The sequence below is a fragment of the Pelodiscus sinensis genome, chromosome 3 (genome assembly GCF_049634645.1).
Source record: "Pelodiscus sinensis isolate JC-2024 chromosome 3, ASM4963464v1, whole genome shotgun sequence".
NCBI classification, from domain to species: domain Eukaryota; kingdom Metazoa; phylum Chordata; order Testudines; family Trionychidae; genus Pelodiscus; species Pelodiscus sinensis.
The window spans coordinates 50,804,198-50,824,239 of NC_134713.1; the positions used below are offsets into that span (position 1 = coordinate 50,804,198).

Below are 20,042 nucleotides of genomic sequence, written 5' to 3' on the forward strand. Positions count from 1 at the left end.
TAGTACAGTACAAAGGACATCCTTTTGGTCATCAGGTTTAGCAAACTTCAGAATATGGAACAAGCGTAGAATCTGAACTACCTTCTGAAACAAAGAGATGGTGCTCTAAAGTGAGGGTTGAGACATATTGATGTGGCATTGTGGGGAAGAGTTTACACTCTTGCAGTCAATGTGCTACCTTTTCTATGGATTAACAGAAGGGGAGGGATGGGAATTTTTTTTCTCCAGCACTGTCATGAACAGAAATTTCACTAACAAATATAGTGGGTTTTATTCAGTCAGACTGTTTTGAAGCATAGAACACAAAGGAACATGGAAGATTGATCTTAGTACTTCATGTCTATCAGTAAAGCTGGATAGCTTGGGGAAAACATTTCCCTTAATGCATTTAGATCACAGGGATGTATTCAGATCACAGGGATCTTCTGACCAGCTCAAGATACTTCTAGATCTTTGATTTTTGTTTATGTATATTTTTTTATTATTTATTAGTTGTGGCATTATTTTACAGCTCATAACTAAGGAATATTTAAGAACCATTATATATGTGGGAACATGTATGATTTGTCACAGGGCAATATCCCTTGTAGACAGGGAAAAGAAATGAAAAGTTTGTAATGACTTTGTCATAGCTATAAGAGGTGAGAAATAATCAAAGTAACATCAGAAAGTCCTTTATCAGTGTTGAAGTCATCTGATAACAAGCCATTAAAATGGCATGATATAAGCAAGGCTAAAGGAAGGTTAAATGAATGTCTTTACAAGCTGATTTCTAGAAAATACATTAAAGCAAGACTTGTTTCCTCAGCTGGTTGGTTTTATTATTTTTTTAAAATGTACAGACAAAGCTTGTGCCTATTTACTAGTTATTTAAAAAGGTTCATTTTGGCAATGGAAAGTTCAGGGTATCAATTGTGATCTGGCATTGTCTACCTTTTTGTAACAGGATATTAATGACTACTGTATTAGCGGAAGACTAGAAGTGCTGACAAGGCAGAAGGATAGTCACCTTGTCAATAATGTTATAGATTTGGCACTGTTTTCTTCTGGCTCAGTTCTAGCTCAATAATATATTATTTAAAATATCTGAAAGTTTTCTCTAAACTATACCTCCAGACCCTGTCGTCATATGCAGTCTAACTGAGCTCACGGTGGCACTTCATGAACATAGGAGTTATCTGTGCCAAATGTAGGCAGAATCATGGCCTTAAAATTTGGGGACAGAAACTGATTTCACAGTTTTAAATGGCTTTAATGTTTAATGGTTTTCTGTTCATGATAGTTTCCAAGATGAGATTTTATATAAAAAAGCATGGTTAGAGATGCAGTGGCACATTCTCTGATTTGTGTCTTTTGCATTTTTAGACCGAGTGATCTTCATTTTCATTATTAGAAATTACCTCAGTTAAAAATTAGAATCTAATCTTCTCTAATTATAATGTCTTAATATACCATAATCTGTCTTTGAACTTTGTACATCACATGCAGTAATTAAGGTACAAATGGTTTTATTTCATCTCTAGACTTGGAATGTTGTACATTAATGACTCAGAGATAAATCATAATGACAATTAAGCAGGCTAATTATTAAATTAATTAAATTAAAAATTAAATTAGAATTAAAACCTGGACATTTTATTCCAATTAATCTTTTCTACAATTTTTCTTTGTGTTGTTGCTGTTCTTTCCAAACCTCGGCTCTTTTAGTAATATCTATACTATACGAATCTAAGAAGTCTATTGTTGAATTGGTTAAGGATTAACTAATGGCATCTAAAATATCCTCATGTATCTGTCAGTGTAGTTACATTTTGCTAATGATTACTTTTATTAATTTATTTATCCTCTTATAGTTTAAAAGAAATTGTATTATGTATACACATGTAAAAGGCCTCCTAGCATAAACATACATAAGAAATTGTAAAAAAGACATGATCATGTCTTACATAGCTTACAGTGTTGCTCATGGTACACAGTATTTAGTGCCATCCAGTATGATCACTGGATTATATGAGCAAAATGACCATGACTGTAACATTTTTCTACTAATTATGCTGAAAAGGGCATCAATATCATGGCCTTCTTTCCAGAAACAATAAGACATATCACTTTGTATCTTTGTAGCACCCCAGGTCTTATATCAATGGACAATGCAGTGACAATCTAGTAATATTAAGGGAGTTAAAGCTTTAGGTTGCAACTACTTCCACTGAAACCATGACTTCCAATTGTGGGCCTACATAGCTTGCACAATTGTGATCCATGGCTTGAATATTAAAAGTTTTGCGCGTCATTTCTATTGTTGATGCGTCAAGGTCCTTTTGATGAATATAAATGACATTTATGATGATTTCAGTGTTAGAGCTTCATCTCCCATTCATTTTTATGATGACTCAACATATTCACCTCTACATGTGAATCAGCTCCAAAAGGGCCACAAATTTCTGACCTGAAAATGATATGGATTTATCACTTCCTTATACCTTCCCGCAGAGTCGCATTGCTTGAAATTTTCTGTTATAAAATCATTCTTTTTGCAAAGTCTGAACAGTCTCTTTTTTAAAAAAATCTTAAAGGGCTAGCTGTGCTACTCTGTATCTGTAAAAACAAGGAGTCCTGTGGCACCTTAAAGACTAACCGATTAATTTGGACATAAGCTTGTGTGGGTAAAAACCCACTTCATCAGATGCAGATACTTTTTCTCCTTGCAATGTAAAAATAAGTTGTATGGGCTGTTCATCACCAGAAAAAAAATAACAAGTATGTGAATGTATAAGGGTATCTGTTTTAGGCATAGACTTTAAGTATGATTATGACTTCATGAAGATGATTCTAGGTAGATTACTTCAAGACTCAAGACACGTTCAAGCTACAGAACTCTGTTTACTCTAATTTTCCTGTTGTTGCCAATTCTAATTTTTCTACCACCTTTTCTACTAAAGCTTCAGAATGCTTTGTTCCAGCGGTGAAAGGTGAATACACTTGATGTGTAAGAAACTGAGATTTAGGACCCACGCTCCCACAAAAGTCAATGGGAGTTGAGCTGGGTCCACAATGAGCTCAAAAAAGAATATTTGTGCTATAATTTAGTCCTTTTACAGCTACTGGTACAAAAGAGACAGAAGGTCATTAGCTTTTTCCCTTTTTTAAATAGTCTGCCACCTTAGCTGATTTCTAAACTGAACTTCTCCCCCTGCAGCCTTGGCATTGGGCCCTTGTAAGGGGCAAGAAGGAAATGTGGCCAAAGTGTTACTGTGCTCCAGATATTCTTCACTGGTGAATGGTCTATTGAGAGCTGTGTTTCTTTAAAGTATGCTGGTCCAAGAACTGGCATCAGTTCTTAGACCAGCATACTGGGGACTCGATTTAGGCACAGTTAAGGCCTTGTCTACACACCAATATGCTACTGATTTAACAAAAAAGTTTAGAAACGAATGTAGATAAATTGACTGAGTCCGCTCATGTGTATACTCTGAAATAAAATTAGGAGCATCTTAAAAAATGGAATGCAACAACTTAGCCGCATAAGTTGCTTCACCTATTCTGGTAAATAATTAACTCCTTTAGGTGCAGACAAGACCTAAAATTCTGACTTTGGTCCATTTGGTACCTCCCATGTTTTCCTTCTCTGGCACTGTACAACCTTTTTAAATGGACTTGGCCAAGATTTTAATTGAAGTGGAAATGGTGTGAAATGGTAATGCAGTTTCTCTGGCTGAAGTAAAGTAATATAATATTTGCAGGTACTAAAGAGAGACAGGGACTTATGTTTACCATCCAGCTTCTGGACTTTAAAACATGTATTTTAACAACTTACGTTATTATACTTCTCAAATACAATGTACATATATTTATTTGACACAGAATTGGACATGAGGATGTATTGTAGTTATTTCAAAATAGCCTAGTAGTTATATGATTTTTTGCGGGGAGGCGGGCTAGTGAGAATATATAATGTACTCCATCGGTTAATGTGTTTGGGCAGCATTTTGAGAGCCTTTTATTCCTTCTTTTGGGAGTTGGATCCAGGGGAAAAAATGAAATTACTTAAAGCAGGGGTGGGGAATCTATGGCATGGCAGCCACATATAGTTTGTTAGGCTGATGTTAACACTGATAGTTAACACTGATGAACTGTGTGTGGCTGGTGTGCCGGAGGTTCTCCAACCCTGATTTAAAGAATATGAACTGGATAGGCTCCACGTTAAGGTAACTGGTACATTTGAATCCAGCACCACAGTCCTTTTCTAGTAAAAACTCCAGCTGGTTTCGTCCTGAGTTCAGTATTACAAGGTGTTGAATGCCTTTTGTGCAGTGCTAAGTACTTTCACCTCTCACTGACCTTAATTTGTATTTGACTCCCATTGACTTCAAAACCCTTTGCTCTTTTAAGATCAGGCCCTCAACAAGGACTGAGGTATTGAACCCCTTGTTGGTTATGTACATCAGAAACTAATGGTGTGTTTTTGTTTGTTTTTTAGGGTACATTGAATCCCTATTGTGTGCTCTGGGATGAATCAAGAACGTAAGTGGCAGATGTTTGCTTCCATTGCTATGGATTAAATATTCCAAAACACATACCTATATTTAAGTTACCAGACAGTCCACCAGGGTCATTCTAAAGGCACAGAAAATGTGCTATCCACAATGTGAAATTGTTTCCTTTTTTTACACTGCGGTGACATTGTAATATAGGTTTGAAAGTCAGCTTGTTTTTTTCTGTTACTAATTCTAAATTAGAAGCATGGGTGGCAGGTCTGTAATGCAAAGGGAGGCTCTGCCTACCCAATGTTGTGGTTGTACTGGCCCTGGCCCTGGCCCTGGCCCTGGCCCTGGCCCTGGCCCTCTCCCTCTCCTCCCTGCCTCAAACTTCTATATGTTGTTGCTGTGGAATGTTGTTACTGTGGTTCAGGCAAGTTCCAGGACGCCTGGGAAGGCAAAGTAGCAGGGAACATCTTCAGCATCTGGTCCCTGAACCTGTATCGAACATACATAAGGCTTGGATTACAGCCACATAGCTCTCAGCTTACATTTCTCTCCAACCACCATCTCCAGGAGGAATGACAGCCCTGCTCTGCAGAAATCATCCCATGCAGTTTACTGTGGTCCTGCTGCTTGCCAGTTTCTTCCCCTTGTCATCTCCCACCCTGCTTGGTCCCTCAACCCTCCAATCTCCCTCCCTGCACCTTGGCTGAGGGTGGACAAAGTGGGCTTCCTCCTTGCTGCCCTCCTTCCTCCTTTGCACTCTCCCTGCTTGGTTGGCTCCTCGCTTTGCTAGTGTCCAGAATCTGTACCCCAAACCACTGCCCCAAAAAAACAGTGCAGTACACTTCAACCACATATACTGTGAATATATTCTTCTATAGTTCTTTGAACATATTTATTGTAAGCCTTATATTTTATGGTGAAAGTGAGGGAGGATGGGGGAGGGAGGGAAAAGGGAAGGTGGAGTGAGCAGGAGAACGGGGTCAAAGAAGGCAGGGCAAAGGTATGTCGGTTTGAGGTAGATCTTGGATTGCACTTATATTCAAAAAGTGATCTCATGCTTAAAAATGTGGGAGACCACTGCGCTAGTGGTAGTTTGTGGTGTGTGCCTCCTTTTCCAATGAAGAAAAAACATAAGGAAAGGTGTCAGCTCAAAGAAAACAGAAGAGCACATTAGATGTTCCAGGTTCTGATTCACCTGTGGGTAATATGCTATATTTATTTTTTTCATAATTGTTTTAAAAAATAGTCAAGTTGTCTTCCATTACAGTTAAGGAGGATTTTGTCTAATGACTGACTAAGGATTTTTGGATTGTGCTCGGTGATTACTATATTTATTTTTTAAAAAAGAGTGCAGTACATTTCAACCACATGTACTGTGCATATATTCTTCTATAGTTCTTTGAACATATGTATTATACTGTAAGCCTTATATTTTATGTATTATAGTGTTATAACTGTATGCCTTTTGTAAAATATAACTGATTTTATCCCTTAAACTAGATTTCAATTGATATATTGATAGCATGAAAATATGCAAGTGAGAAACGATAGACTAGATCAAGGAAAGCTTTCCATATATGAATAATTTTCCTCCCACAAATATTAACATGGACTACTCATGTAAGGAAGGGCTTACAAGATTGGATCATTTATTTGCAGGTGACTTGTTAATGTTCAAGTAAAATATATGTAGTATAGCGTATAATATATTTAATTTCATATACTATTATATAATATTTTATGCATTTATTAAAGCATTGCATCACACATTCTTCAATTCTCTTTCTAATACTGTATCATACTCACACAGTGCAATGACACTACAATGCTTCTGTTACCAGTACTCTACAGACGCATTGCTCTAATTATTATGTATACCTTTGTCATTACCATTACCTTTGTCAACATTCCAATTTCAGTACAGCACACAGATACCCAGATTTTAGCGGGAAATTTTCATGAAATAGATCCACATATTTTCAAAATGGGAAAAAATAAATACACACACATGCACACATGAAAAAAATCATGACAGCATGGTACAAAGGTTTTCTTCGGGAATTTGAATTAAGAATATTAATTACAAGTGGTGAAGCCATCCCAAAGAAATGCCCATATTCTGTAGTCTTCTGTTCTGTATATGTTGTTTGATTTAGAAATTATTTACAGAGATTGGATACCATTTTTGGTATAAATCTGCATATAAAAACAAGTGGCAGAACATATCAGGAAAGATAAAATATCAATAATACAGTTTTTTTGAAACCTTTAAAAAATACATTAGATAGCTATGGGGTGGGAAGGGAGAATTCCACATTTGGGAGGAAGGAGAAAAGATTTCCCTAGGGATTTTTATTTTTGAGTGGTAGTTGCTGAAGCTGCTGAAAGGTTTGAAATATTGGGAATAGTGGGAGATATATTAGTCATCAGTGAGTAGGTGGGACCATCAAAGAGTCATGAGAAGTATAATTTATTATGGCTCTGTGATTTATCACACGGATTTCACCACCATCTGGTATGTATGTACTGTATATAGACACACTTTTATGAGATGAGTGCTTTTTATCTTGCTTCTGCATTTAAACTCATTACTCACCAGAGGTCCAGAAAACATTCATTTGTCCTATATTTCTCCAAACTTTTTTCCCGGTCTTTTTAGGAAAAGGTGGGGATCTGGGGACTTAATATTAATTGTGAGGGCATTTTATTTTATCCTGGTAATTACTTGGATTTGGGGGCATTTTATTTGAGTCCAATTGATTATACTGTGGAATGTGCATTCTAATATTCTGAGATTTGAATAAATGCAAAAGCTCCTAGCACACTGGACAGATTCTTATAATTTATCAATCTAAATCAATAAATATGTACAGCATTATGCAGTGAGCTGGGTGCACTGGGTTGTTGACTTCTTTTGTTTTCTGTTGTTTTGTTTTGTGTTCACTTTCCTCTAAATCATAGAAATTTGCAATTGCCAGAAGCCAGAGACCAGATATAATGGATTAATGACCTAATTTAGTGGTGCATATCCTGTGGAGCTCTGTTGTGCTCACATCCTTAAAAAATGGCTGAGTTCTTTACAACACACAATTCACAAAAATTTGGAGGATAAATCCAACAATAAAGTAGTCAGCCTTTAGTAGAAGGTGTTTAGCTAATTACTGCTCCGCAGGAAAAAAAAAGGTGCTTTAAATGAAGTGCTTTTCGGGTACAGTAAATGTTTGTCGTTAGCTATAACTGCTATAGTTTTTGACCACCTTCCTGGCAAGTCTCCCAGACCTTAATCTCAGTGCACTACAATTCCACATGAGATAAATTATATGTTTCTCTGGTGATGTTCTCAGATTAATGCATACTCCAGCACTAGTGTGGGAAACTTTCTCTTCCTGGAATTTAAATATTCTTCACAGGCTATTGTTCAATGATTGATAGCTCTTCCTTCATACATTCATAGAGAATCCTCTGAATATATACTGTGAGCTGTTTGATGGTGTCTGGCTCTGCCCTCTTGTTGCATTTTTATGGTTCATCTTTCTTCTGTTCTTGTTATGTGGGTGTGCACATGTCTAATTGTTTGGAGAACGTATTTTCTATTTCATTCCTATCTCTGGAGTGGAATTATATAACTTTCTTTAATTAGGTAACTTTTTAGAAAGTTTTCCTTTTATCTTTCTATCAGGCTGGCAGATTTGTTCTGTGTCTACCTGCATCTAGTTATTGTTTTTTGTACAATATTAAGACAGGTAAAACTAACTACATTAAGGATCGTAGTATGGCTTATATATGATAAAATACAATTATTTATAGTGGTGCAGCATTCATTTCAGCTAACACTTCCAAAAATGCAGTACTTCTGTTATGCTGATTTAAAATGGGGTTCTTTAGAGTTTCAGCTATTCTGTCATACTCTCCATTTTCCTAAATGATTAGCTAAATAGCATCAACAGCAGAATGTATGATAGTGGACAGGTTATTTTTCCTCGCTCAGGAATTTATTTTACCATTTTAATGTCTCAATTTCATTCCAATTTTGGCCGTCCGTACATTTTTGGAATCCTGAATATTTTTCCATGTGAAAAAACATAAGGTGTTTTGATTGAAATTCTGGGCTGAATTGGTCCACTGTCCAAAAGCTTTTGAAAAAGAAATCCTTTCCTCATAACCAAATTATTTAACATGAGCAAAGAAAGATTTAAAATAACCACTGTCATGAACTGCATGCTGTACATAGGACCCATAATATATTAATCCAAAACGCTGTGGGGGAGAGGAACCGGTCAACTACCCATCCATCATCTTATATCCTGCATAGTGTGCAGTGTGTGATTTTGGAAAGCTGAATTTGTACAATATGACACGTGGCTGAATACTACTACAATCAGGGCACCCTGCTCACATCTCTGTGGCAGTGCCATTCACAGATGCAGTATCAGTGGTCAGCAAATTCATTCAAAAAAGAATTGCCAACCAAATTAGACCAGTGATCTGTCTGGCACTGGCCTTCAGAAGAAAGTGCAAGAAAGCCAACAGTGATATTAATAGAAAAACTGTCCAGAAAGGATATGTTCATAATCTTTTACTGATCTGACCAAAGGCAATGTTTCTTATTTTCAGTTAGTGGTTTAATAATGCTCAGAAACATGTAAGTAGGACTGGAAGGGAGCTCAAAATATACCATCTAGTCCACTTCCCTGCACTCAATTCAGGACTAAGTAATAACTACACTATTCCTCACAGGTGTATGTTTAACCTATTCTTAATAAACTCTAATGATAGACTTTTGACAACCTCCCTAGGCAATTTGTTCCAGTGCTATATACCCTGGCACTTAGAAAGCTTTTCTCATGTCCAACCTAAACCAACCTTGCTGCACTTAAAACTCCTTATCATATTTTCAGAGGTTAAAGAGAACAATATTTCTCCCTCCTTCTTGTTAACAAACTTTTATGTTCTTTAAAAATGTTATCATGCCCCCGTTCAGTCTTCTCTTCTCCAGAATAATCAAACCCAATTTTTTCAGTCTTTCAGTCTTTTCAGTCCTTCCTAAAGGTTTTCTAGCCTTTTAATTGTTTTTGTTGCTCTCCTTTGGACTTTCTGTAGTTTGTATGCATCTTTCCTGAAATGTGGTATCTAGAATTGGATACAATACTCCAGCTGAGGCCTTATCAGTACATAGTTGAGAAGAAGAATTACTGTATTTGTCTTGATTATAACACTCCTGCGAATACATCCCAGAATGATGTTCAATTTTTTTTTCAACACTGTTATGCTGTTGTTTCAGATTTAGCTTGTGATAGTCTTCCTAGGCAGTCATTTCCCATTTTGTATATGCACAACTGGTTGTGCCTTCCTAAGTGGAGTACTTTGCATCTGCCCTTCTTGAATTTCATCCTATTTACTTCAAGTCATTTCTAAAGTTTGTCTAGATCATTTTGAATTTTAATCCTATTCTCCAAAGCACTTGCCACCCCTCCTAAATTTGTGTTGTAACATCAGTAATGATAAAGAGGCTGGGGGAAGGAAAGAAATAACAGCTACAGAAACAATCTGATGTATTCAATATTGATGCTGCCACTATTTCCCTATCTTCTGAATGTTCAAGGCACTTGCATGATACTGTTTCTCCACTGATAGTCAAGCCATCCCGACCACTGATATTGCTCCACCACAATTCATTTTTTTATCCTATTTCTTCCAACTTTTAATGGAGTTACATGCTCCCAGATTAAATTACATCAGAATTTTCCTCTTCAAATTAGTACAACTAGAAGTTTATCCTCTAATTCAGATATCTGATTTCCTAATTGTTCACCCTTCCTGAATGTATTTGGTAAATTAGAGCTAAAGTTTTGCATATCAGTTTGCTGGGGTCTATACATAAAATTGCCTAGGTCAGAGATGACCAGTGTTGCAGGAACTCTGCTATGATCCCTGTCCCTGTCTCAAAGCATCATTGATAGAGATAGCTTGATTGGGAAACTTCCTGCTCCTGATTTTACATTTTACATAACATGATACTGTTGCCAACTCTCCATTTTGTGTGGAAATCCTCTGATACTGCAGGGCTACGTCTAGACTGGCATGATTTTCGGCAAATGCTTTTAACAGAAAAGTTTTCCGTTAAAAGCATTTACGGAAAAGAGCGTCTAGATTGGCACGGACGCTTTTCCGCAAAGCACTTTTTATGGAAAAGCGTCTGTGCCAATCTAGACGCACTTTTGTGCAAAAAAAAAAAGCCCCGATTGCCATTTTCACGATCGGGGCTTTTTTGCGCAAAACAAATCTGAGCTGTCTACACTGGCCCTTTTGTGCAAAAGCTTTTCACAAAAGGACTTTTGCCTGAATGGGAGCAGCGTAGTATTTCCGCAAGAAACACTGATTTCAGACAGTAGGAAGTCAGTGTTCTTGCAAAAATTCAAGTGGCCAGTGTAGACAGCTGGCAAGTTTTTCCACAAAAGCAGCTGCTTTTGCGGAAAAACTTGCCAGTCTAGACACAGCCCAAGAGAATAGAAGAAATTTCTGATCTTTCTGGAAGAGACCAGGTTCCCTTTCTGAACTAGAAATGGTAAATGTGGAATTTCATATACTGGAAAAGGAACAGGTACTAAGGTTGAATCCTGGTATGTCTAGGTGAGGCTAGCTTCATGGCTTTTGCACTCCTCCAGTGCTGGGGCCATCCTGTATAGGTATAGTCTCCACTGACAGGTCTCCACTATAACTTCTGGGACTCTCTGAAGAATGTTCCAAACATACCCTAGTGATTGCTGTAGAGAGGGATAACATCACAGAATCATAGAACTGGAAAAGACCTCAGGAGGTCATCAAGTCCAGCCCCAAAACATCATGGGAAACTTTCTGCTCTTAGTGTTCTGGATTCCCCTGTGCTGAAAAACTTCTTCTCTAGCCAGTGAGATTGGCCTTTGGGAAGTTTTGCATAGGTGGGGCAGGGCTTGGCAATACTAATATAAATGTTTTCTGCTGAGAATACTCCTGAGAATATTGGCTGTGTCATGTCAATCAAGGAACCAGGGGAAATGTGACAAAACGCAACCAGCCCAGCTCAAAACTAAGGAATAGCACACAAAAAACTTCATGTAAATATGCAATAACAAAAAATGACAAAAATTGACAATACATTTTTAATACAGGTAGAACCTCTTTAGTCCAGTACCCACAGGAGGTCAATATTGTATAGCGGCATTACCAACACTTCTACTGTTTACTGGATTGTTAGAGGATATTTAGGGTAAATTAGAGCTAAATAACAACACAAAACACTGAGAGCTAGGACTGGTGACAGTAAACAAACTTTATGGGACTGTAGGAAACTTGGCTACACCCATGAAAAGTGGACATCCATTTAACGAAAATCATTCTGGACAACAGATGTTTCTAGACCAGAGAGTTCTGGACTAGACAGGTTTAACCTATATAATGCATTTGGAAAGATATTCTTTTTCAGAAAAAATTCAGTAATTTGAACTTCATGTCTGATATTTTTTACAGCACTAATAAATATCATTTTGGTTAATTTTATGTGTCTTATAAGGTAGTACTTATATAGGACTCATTCCCCAAAGATCTGTGCACATCTCTATTATTTTACTGTCTTCAAATTGGCACTACTTCCCTGGTGTAATACACATCTTCTTCTGCCAGATACTGTAGTGTTCATGCTGGCTCCAATATAACTTCTCAACCCAATGTGCAACAGAGGCCACATCTATATTTACCCATGGATTGACACTTCAAAGGTCAAGCTTTTAGCATTTGATTTAGCGAGTCTAATAAGGGCCTGCTAAATTGAACACTGAGGGCACATCTGTCAATGGTGATATTCCTACTCATGATAACTTCCCACTGTGGGGATGGCATCAAAATCTGAATCAAGGTACGTTGATACCAGCTGTGCAATTAACATGGCTGGAGTTGCGTATCTTAATTCAAACTTAGCCCCTACTATAGCCCTGGACTGAGTGGTGCAGGTTCTTCTGCAGATAATGGGGAGGTTAATTAATTACATCTAACTAATTGCTCAGCAAAGAGATGTCCCAGAATGACATCCAACATGGATGAATGTTACATGATGCATTGCTAACATAAGAATGGCCGCCTCAAGTTTGTCAATGATCTCAAATATTACGGAAAGGAAATAATGAGGTTCCATCCAAAAGAATTTGGCCTATTTTGATCTATTTTCTTTTTCCAATCAGATTCTCCCATTTTTAATTTATACTGACATCCCTTTCCCCTAAATGTGTGAGAAATATGAATATCTGTAGGCAAAAATGAACTGAGAGATTTTACAAAACTTCAGGAATTCACTGCAGTCCAACATTTTATTGTTTCTGCCAATAAGAATATATTCATGATTAAAAAAAAAAAACCTCCAAGCACAACTGGTCTTTTTTCATATTTATGCATGGTTTCACTTTGCCACTTTCTGCAGTGAAAAGAGCTCCTTTTAGAAAAATATCTTATAGTGAAAATATGATTTTCCCACAATTTTACTTCAACATAAATGGTTTCTTGTAACTCTACTGTGCCCACAGACTTACAGCCTATTTGTATGATAATTTTAATTTCATGTATTAATTTTGCTGTAATTGAAATGAAATATTGATCTGCCTCACCCTCCTCCTCTCTTTGTTCTTTACAATAGGGGTGATAGTGAGTCTAAATCACTTTTTGTACTTTACTTTCAGACCAGTTTTGTCACCCTGTGAAAATATTCTGAAAGAGACTTTGAAAATCAAGGTAAAGTTCTTTCAAAGTGTGCATCTGAACAGCACCCTTACCTTGAAATAAGCTATGCAATTTGCGCCACACAAATTGCATAGCTTATTTCAAGGTTATTTTGAAATAAAGTGCTATTTCAACAGATCCCTTATCCCTCGTGGAATGAGGGTTACAGGGATTATGAAATAGCATGCCCATTATTTCAAAATATATTTTGAAATAACGGGCACGCTTATAGACACAGAATAACTATTTTGGGATACCAGCAGTATCCCAAAATAGCTCTGATGTGTAGATGTAGCCTTAGTGATATTATTCAGGCCAAAAGGCCAGTAAAACAGGACTATATTTATAAAAATGAATAAAAACTTATTGAAAATGACAAAAGTGTACAAAAATGAATATAATTGATTTCCATGAAGCTATAAGAGTTTTCACCATCTATAAAAGTTTTGCTAGTTACATTAATTTCAGCTGGAGTAATGTGTGCCCAACTTTTAGGAAAATTAGGTGTAAGCAGGGTCAGGATAAGCTCTACCCTGACACCTGTTAGTGAACTGTGGCAAGTCAGGGTCAGGATAAGCCCTACCCTGACATCTGGGGGTGAACTGTGGTAAGTGATGCAAAAAGACATCAGGGGCTGATTCATTTGCATAGGCACACCCACCCTGCCAAGTATGTGCTCTCAGCAGCCAAATGGTCACTTTGGCCACTGTGGGATCTCAAGTTTCTCTGTTATTGCGGCAGGGGGAATAAAGTGTTGTTACGCTGATTATGTGAATCAAATAGTGGAACTGTTTCACCATAAACTAAGTAGTACTCGCTAGACAAGGGACATGGGTTCCAAACCTAGTCAGACTGAGAGAGTGGCTGGCTGGCTGGCTTTGTACTTTGTGGGGGCGGGGGCCCTGTCTGAGGGTTCAAAACACACTGATTACACTTACTTCTCTCTTGTTGGCTTCACTGTGGGCCAATGGTGCACTTGCACTGAGGTTCTTCTACTATGAGCTGAACTTACTGAAGAGCTGAAATCACTGTGTACTGAGGGGAGCCTGGTGTCATACTGCTGAAGAGCTGAAATCACTGTTGCTGAGCTACTAGCAGAGCAGATTGTGGGACAACTAGTGGAGCAGTTTGCAGGGGCAACTGGTAGATGCAGGCGAGCGGCTGGTGGGGATGACTGACGGGCAGCCAGTGGAGCAGCTGCGGGACCTACCAGCTGGTGGCCAGGGAGCATGGACTGAGACAGGCTGACGGAGCAGACACTGCTCTGTGGAATGGCTGGAGCAGCTCACAGGACAGCAGGTGGAGTGTGGTGGAGTGATTTGCATCAACGGCGGCAGCAGAAACCTATGGAGAGGCGGAGCCACTGGTGGACCGCGTAAGGTGTATCAATCCCTACCCCCTCCATTGCACCCGGGTTGGGATGGTAAAACCCTGCCAGGTGAACTTTTGAACCCTGGGGTGGCACTGACCCAGGGCAGAGACTTTTGGGGTGTCGGACTTCTGGGGACCTTGGGTGATTTGTGGGTCTTTGCTCATGTATGGTTTATGAATCTGAGTTGTGGTGTTTTCCCACTTCAATGCTGATGTCAGGTACCTTGTGTTGTTAAAGATTTGCTGCTATACCGAGGCTCTGTGCTTGTGAGAGGGGAAGAATTGCCTCTCTGAGGCACCCAGGGGTGTGTATAAGATTTCCCAAGTCGCTGGGTGCGGGCTCGAGCTGGTATTGTATGATGTTGTTGGGAGGAGACCCCTAGATATTGAACCCAGCCCTTGCTGCAATTAACTTGTCCTGGCAGAAGGGTTACATGGGCTCTTGATGTCTTGAGCTGAGTGGCTTTCAAAAAAAATAGCTGAATTTAAAATATTTTAGCTTCCAGCCCAGAGAATAAAATGCCTTCTTTATGAGGTATTCAATCCCACATTCAATCCCAGATGTAAATCTTATGTATTTGTGATTATGAATTCTCCATGGCCAAGTTAACTATAAATGTTCCTTACTTAATTGTTTCACATAAAACTATCTTTATAAATAGCTTTATAGATATTTGTATGGATGAATCTGTAAATATCACAGTACATAATTTGAAGTTTGTTAGGGCATGTCTACACAGCACCGTTATTTCAGAATTACTGATGTTTTTTTGAAATAACAAAGTTCACATCTTCACACAAGCAGTTATTTTGACATAATGTTGAAATAATGTCCAGTCAGAGGGCTTCTTGCTCTGAGTCCTGTAACCCTCATTTTACAAGGAATAAGGGAATTTGGGAAAAGAGCACTCTATTTTGAAATAAGTGCTGTGCAGATGTGCCCAATTTCAAAATGAGCTATTTTGACTGAAGCTACACAATTACCATAGCTCAGGTATCATAGCTTATTTCTAGTTTAGCACTACTGTGTAGATGTTCCCTTAGGCTACATCTACACTGGCACCCTTTTCCGGAAATGCTTAAAACGGAACAATTTTCCGTTATAAGTATTTCCGGAAAAAGCGCGTATACATTGGCAGGATGCTTTTCCGGAAAAGCACTTTTTCTGGAAAAGCGTCTGTGGCCAATGTAGACACGCTTTTCCGCAAAAAAGCCCTGATAGTCATTTTCGCGATCGGGGCTTTTTTGCGGAAAAGACTACTGTGCTGTCTACACTGGTCCTTTTCCGGAACAGTTTTTTGCCTGAACAGGAGCAGCATAGTTTTTCCGGAAAAACACTGACAATTTTACAGTAGATCATCATTGCTTTTCCAGAAAAGCAAGCGGCCAGTGTAGACAGCTGGCAAGTTATTCCAGAAAAGCAGAATAAGTGGCCCAGTGTAGACACAGCCTTAGTGTCCTGCAGAACAGTGCTCAACTAACAGTCCTAGTTCTCAGGAGTAACACACTCTGCAAGTAGCCCTTCTAACTTCAGTGTGCAGCTACTTGTGGAGTAAAATGTCTGACACAAAGTCAACAGACATTAATAAAAAGGCTGCCATTTATTTGAGTGGGATTGGATCAGGCAGTAAATTACAATTCAATGTTCAGGGATGAGGGTGCAATATTTTACTTCCTAAGGTTATTTTTAAAAACTTGATTGTGATGATTGATAATATACTGTGATGCAGATGTACTTATTCCACTAACATTCTTCACATATTTTATTAGAGAATATTGAGGGGATTTCTATTTTTTAAAAAAAGGAGAGAGAAAACTTTTTGATTTAAATCATTATAAAATGAATAAGTTTATATGGGAGGAATTAATAATTCAGGCACTTATTGTCACACAGCCTTTCAGTAACACCTACACGTCCCTGAATAGGGAGATGCATTGCCTGCTAAGAATTACAGCTAAAAGAGGAAATTAATTTCATCATTGATGATAATTTTTAATTACTGCTGCTAAGTGCTATTTATTGCTTGTGTATACATGTATTATTTTTGGGAAACTAAAAATAATGTTTTTGAGGTGCCAGGCAATTGCAGTTTTAGAATGCAGATATAAAAAGGTTAGTTGGTGCAGGGTGGCTCTCAAGTTTTAAAGACTGAAATATAATCTTAGATTTTGAAGCTCAACATCCTTACTTGAAGCTCAACATCCTTACTTGACTTTAATCTGTTGGTGGGATTATAGTGCAATATGAGAACAGAAGATAATAGTCCAATCTGTTTGATTAAGGATGAGGACATGACAGAAATGTATCATAATTTAATTATACCATCTGTGTTTTTAATAAAAATGGAAAGGCTGAATTCATGAATTTAACCAAGAGAGATGGGAGATAAGTTTCAATTAGAGTCCTAATTTTACATATTAATGGTCCCTGTGGCATGCTGTGGGTACAGCATCTATGTCTCCTACCTGATCTTGGAGTTTGATTGAAACTGTCAAATACATATATCTCTGGTAAAACTCAACAAAGAGCTCTTCTGATAATGTTATGATACTGTTCTTATATGTGGGAATTAGTTCTTGTGCTTTTACTTGAACCATCAAAATGCACTAGGTGCCTCTATGATATTCAGTTCTCAGTCAAATCTGGCACCTTCCAAGGTAGGGTGCTTGCGGGGCAGGGGAAAGAGTCTGTTAGCACTGCCCAGCCATTGTATTTTAAGTGTTCTAGGGAGACTTTTCCAAACTTCTTTCTTTGGTTAAAGTTGAAGATTCTCACACAGAAGTAGTAGGTATTCAGAGCAGAAGTCCATATCTCATGAAGAACATTGGGTGGCTTTTTAAGAGAGTGAGACCAGTTAGTTAGAATACTGATCTCTTCATTGAACTTGAATGCATACCATTTGATGTTTTTGTTCACTCAGTGATGTTTAATCTAAATTATGTCCAACTTCTTTTCAATCTTGACAATGAGAGGCCATATTTCAGTCCCCACAGGTCAAAATATTGAACTTCAAAACTTTATATACCCCAAGCCTCATCGCTCTACTTATCAGGGTATTTAGTTAGTGAACGGCATTCTTGATGAAGCACTCAATTACTGAAGATGCTTTCACAGTCGGGACTTTAAATTCTTTTTTAAAGTCACCCATATTATCAACAATAGGCACTCCGTTGCTGAAATCCCAAGAAATCTCTTCTGTATTTTGTCCCATTAATATGCTAGAGCCCTTAGTGTGTTCAGAATTCATGATGTGAAAAGTTTTGTTTTTACTCCAATTAATATCCAGGTCTCAGATGCCTAACCTGTCATGGCTGGAGTAATTATCCCTGTGGTAATTGCTGCTCCTGGAAGTGGCTGGCATTTCCCTGCAGCCCCTGAGAGAGACAGAGCAGCGGATCTCCCCATGCTGTCTTTGCCTGCAGACATCACTCTTGCAGCTCCCATTGATCAGTAATGGGGAGCTGTGGCCAGTAAAAGCTGTGGGCTCAATGCCTGTAGATGAGGGGGCAGCACATGGTGCCATGGAGCCATTGCTGTTCATGCCGGCTGCTTTCAGGAGTGGTGCAGGGCCAGGGCAGAAGTAAGCCTGTCTTAACTCCACTGCTCTCCCACCCGGAAGCCTTCTCAGTTAAGTGATGCTCATCCAGGGCCTGCTTCCTGAACTCCTGTTCCAATCCTGAACCCCTTCCTGCATTCATCCTGAGTCTCCCTGCACCTAAACTCCTTCCTAGAGCTTGCACCCTCCTGGACTCGAATCTCCCACCCAGGTCTAAGCCCGGAGCCCCTCCCACACTCTGAAACTTTTGGCCCAAGACCAGACCCTGCACCCCAGCTCCCTACCCCAGCCTGGTGATAGTGAGTGAGGATGGGGGACGAAGGGGGATGGAGTAAGCAGGATAAAGCCTCAGGGAAGGGGCAGAAAGGAAGTGGGGCAAGGGATTTGGGTTTGAGGTAGATCTTACATCGCACTTAAATTGAAAAAAGTGACCTTGTGATTAAAAAGATTGGAGACCACTGGCCTACAGGGAACCTCCAGCTGTTCAGAAGATCTGGCAGTTCTCTCGTGGGATGGGGGGCAGGAGCAATGACTTCACAGGCCAATCAGGGTATATGGGCAGGGAAACATGGAAGTTCCCCTTTCTGCTTGAGGCCCTGCCCCTTCTGGGGTGGCCCAGGGCCACTTCAAAAATTTCTGAAGTGGTCCCCTTGCTAAAATTATTGCCCACCCCTTTTCTAGGAAATAAGCGTTCTACAGAACACCTATAGAACATCCCCTACCTAGATACAGATTATAATAATTTATATAATATCTCTTTAGATCACAAAGAAATTTATAATGGAGATTAGTATCTTTATTCCCATTTTATAGATGGGGAAACTGAGGCAAAGTGACTTGCCTAAAGTCACACAGAAAGCCAATGGAAGAGCTGGGACTACAACCACGTCTTCATTTCCTGCTCTATTAGGCTGCATTGCCTAGATTATTTTGCCCACATTGCCTTTTATTCATTCACAACAAAAATAGATGCCTGGATATTTCAGAATTTTATAATAATGCAATTTCTGCCATTTCTCTATTTTTTTTTAACATGAAAGTTATTAAAATGGTCACCCTGGAGATTGTCGTTCACATAGTTATTCACAGTAGTGTAGCAGAGGCAGTGGAACTGTACAGTTTTCCTTGATACCAGATTGAAATAGGAATATTAGCATCAAGCAGTGCTCGTCAGTTAAAGAGAAGGGGGATCTGTGGGAGATCACTGCCTATCCAGTCCAGGCCTCCTTATATTAACCTCTAATGCTGCCACACCAACATACCATAGACTTATCTTTCTAAAGGACTGCCAGTAATGGAGAGAGGTTAGCTCAACATTCATTTCCATGAGATATTTGTGAGATTTTTCAAACAAAGGTATTGATTAGGACCAATTCTGTCAGTAACAATCTCATATTCTAATCCTAACATTTCAGTGCCTGCACTATTTATGCTGGTCTGAGATCACCAACTCACTTCTTATAGGACAGTGAATGGCTAACATACATTAAGAACTTCCAAGGTAAACTTCTGCCTTCAGAATATGTGCACAATGTCCTATCTGAAAAAACAGTGGGGTGTGGGGAAGTGATAACACGTTGGCAGTTCACCAGAGTTAGCCCCTAGAGGCAGCTGCTGCTATATTTACCTGCACAGCCACAGGTATTGGCAATCACAGTTCCCATTGGCTGTGGACCAGGACACCACTTCTTACCTCCCATTGGGTGGAAACAGTGAGCCATGGCTAATGGGAGCTGAGATCAATGGTAGTAGCAGCTATCACCAGTAAATATAGTGAGGAAGGTCCACCAGGAGCTAACACTCACAGACCGGATCCAGTCCTAGTGCAGGGGTACATCTGTACTGCATGCTTTTTTTGGTCATGTGTACAGTACACAACCAG

The 20,042-nt window shown here is 38.8% G+C and overlaps 1 protein-coding gene across 4 annotated transcripts in view; it reads left to right on the top strand.

Moving 5' to 3' along the window:
- The window catches only part of ADGRB3 (adhesion G protein-coupled receptor B3), a 632,976-nt gene that overhangs the window by 386,065 nt on the left and 226,869 nt on the right, over positions 1 to 20,042 (top strand). For all 4 annotated transcript variants that reach the window (XM_075923697.1, XM_075923698.1, XM_014575580.3 and 1 more), the window contains one exon: positions 4,481 to 4,524. In XM_075923697.1, coding sequence (XP_075779812.1) covers positions 4,481 to 4,524 — 44 coding nt within the window. The remainder of the gene's footprint in view (positions 1 to 4,480; positions 4,525 to 20,042) is intronic.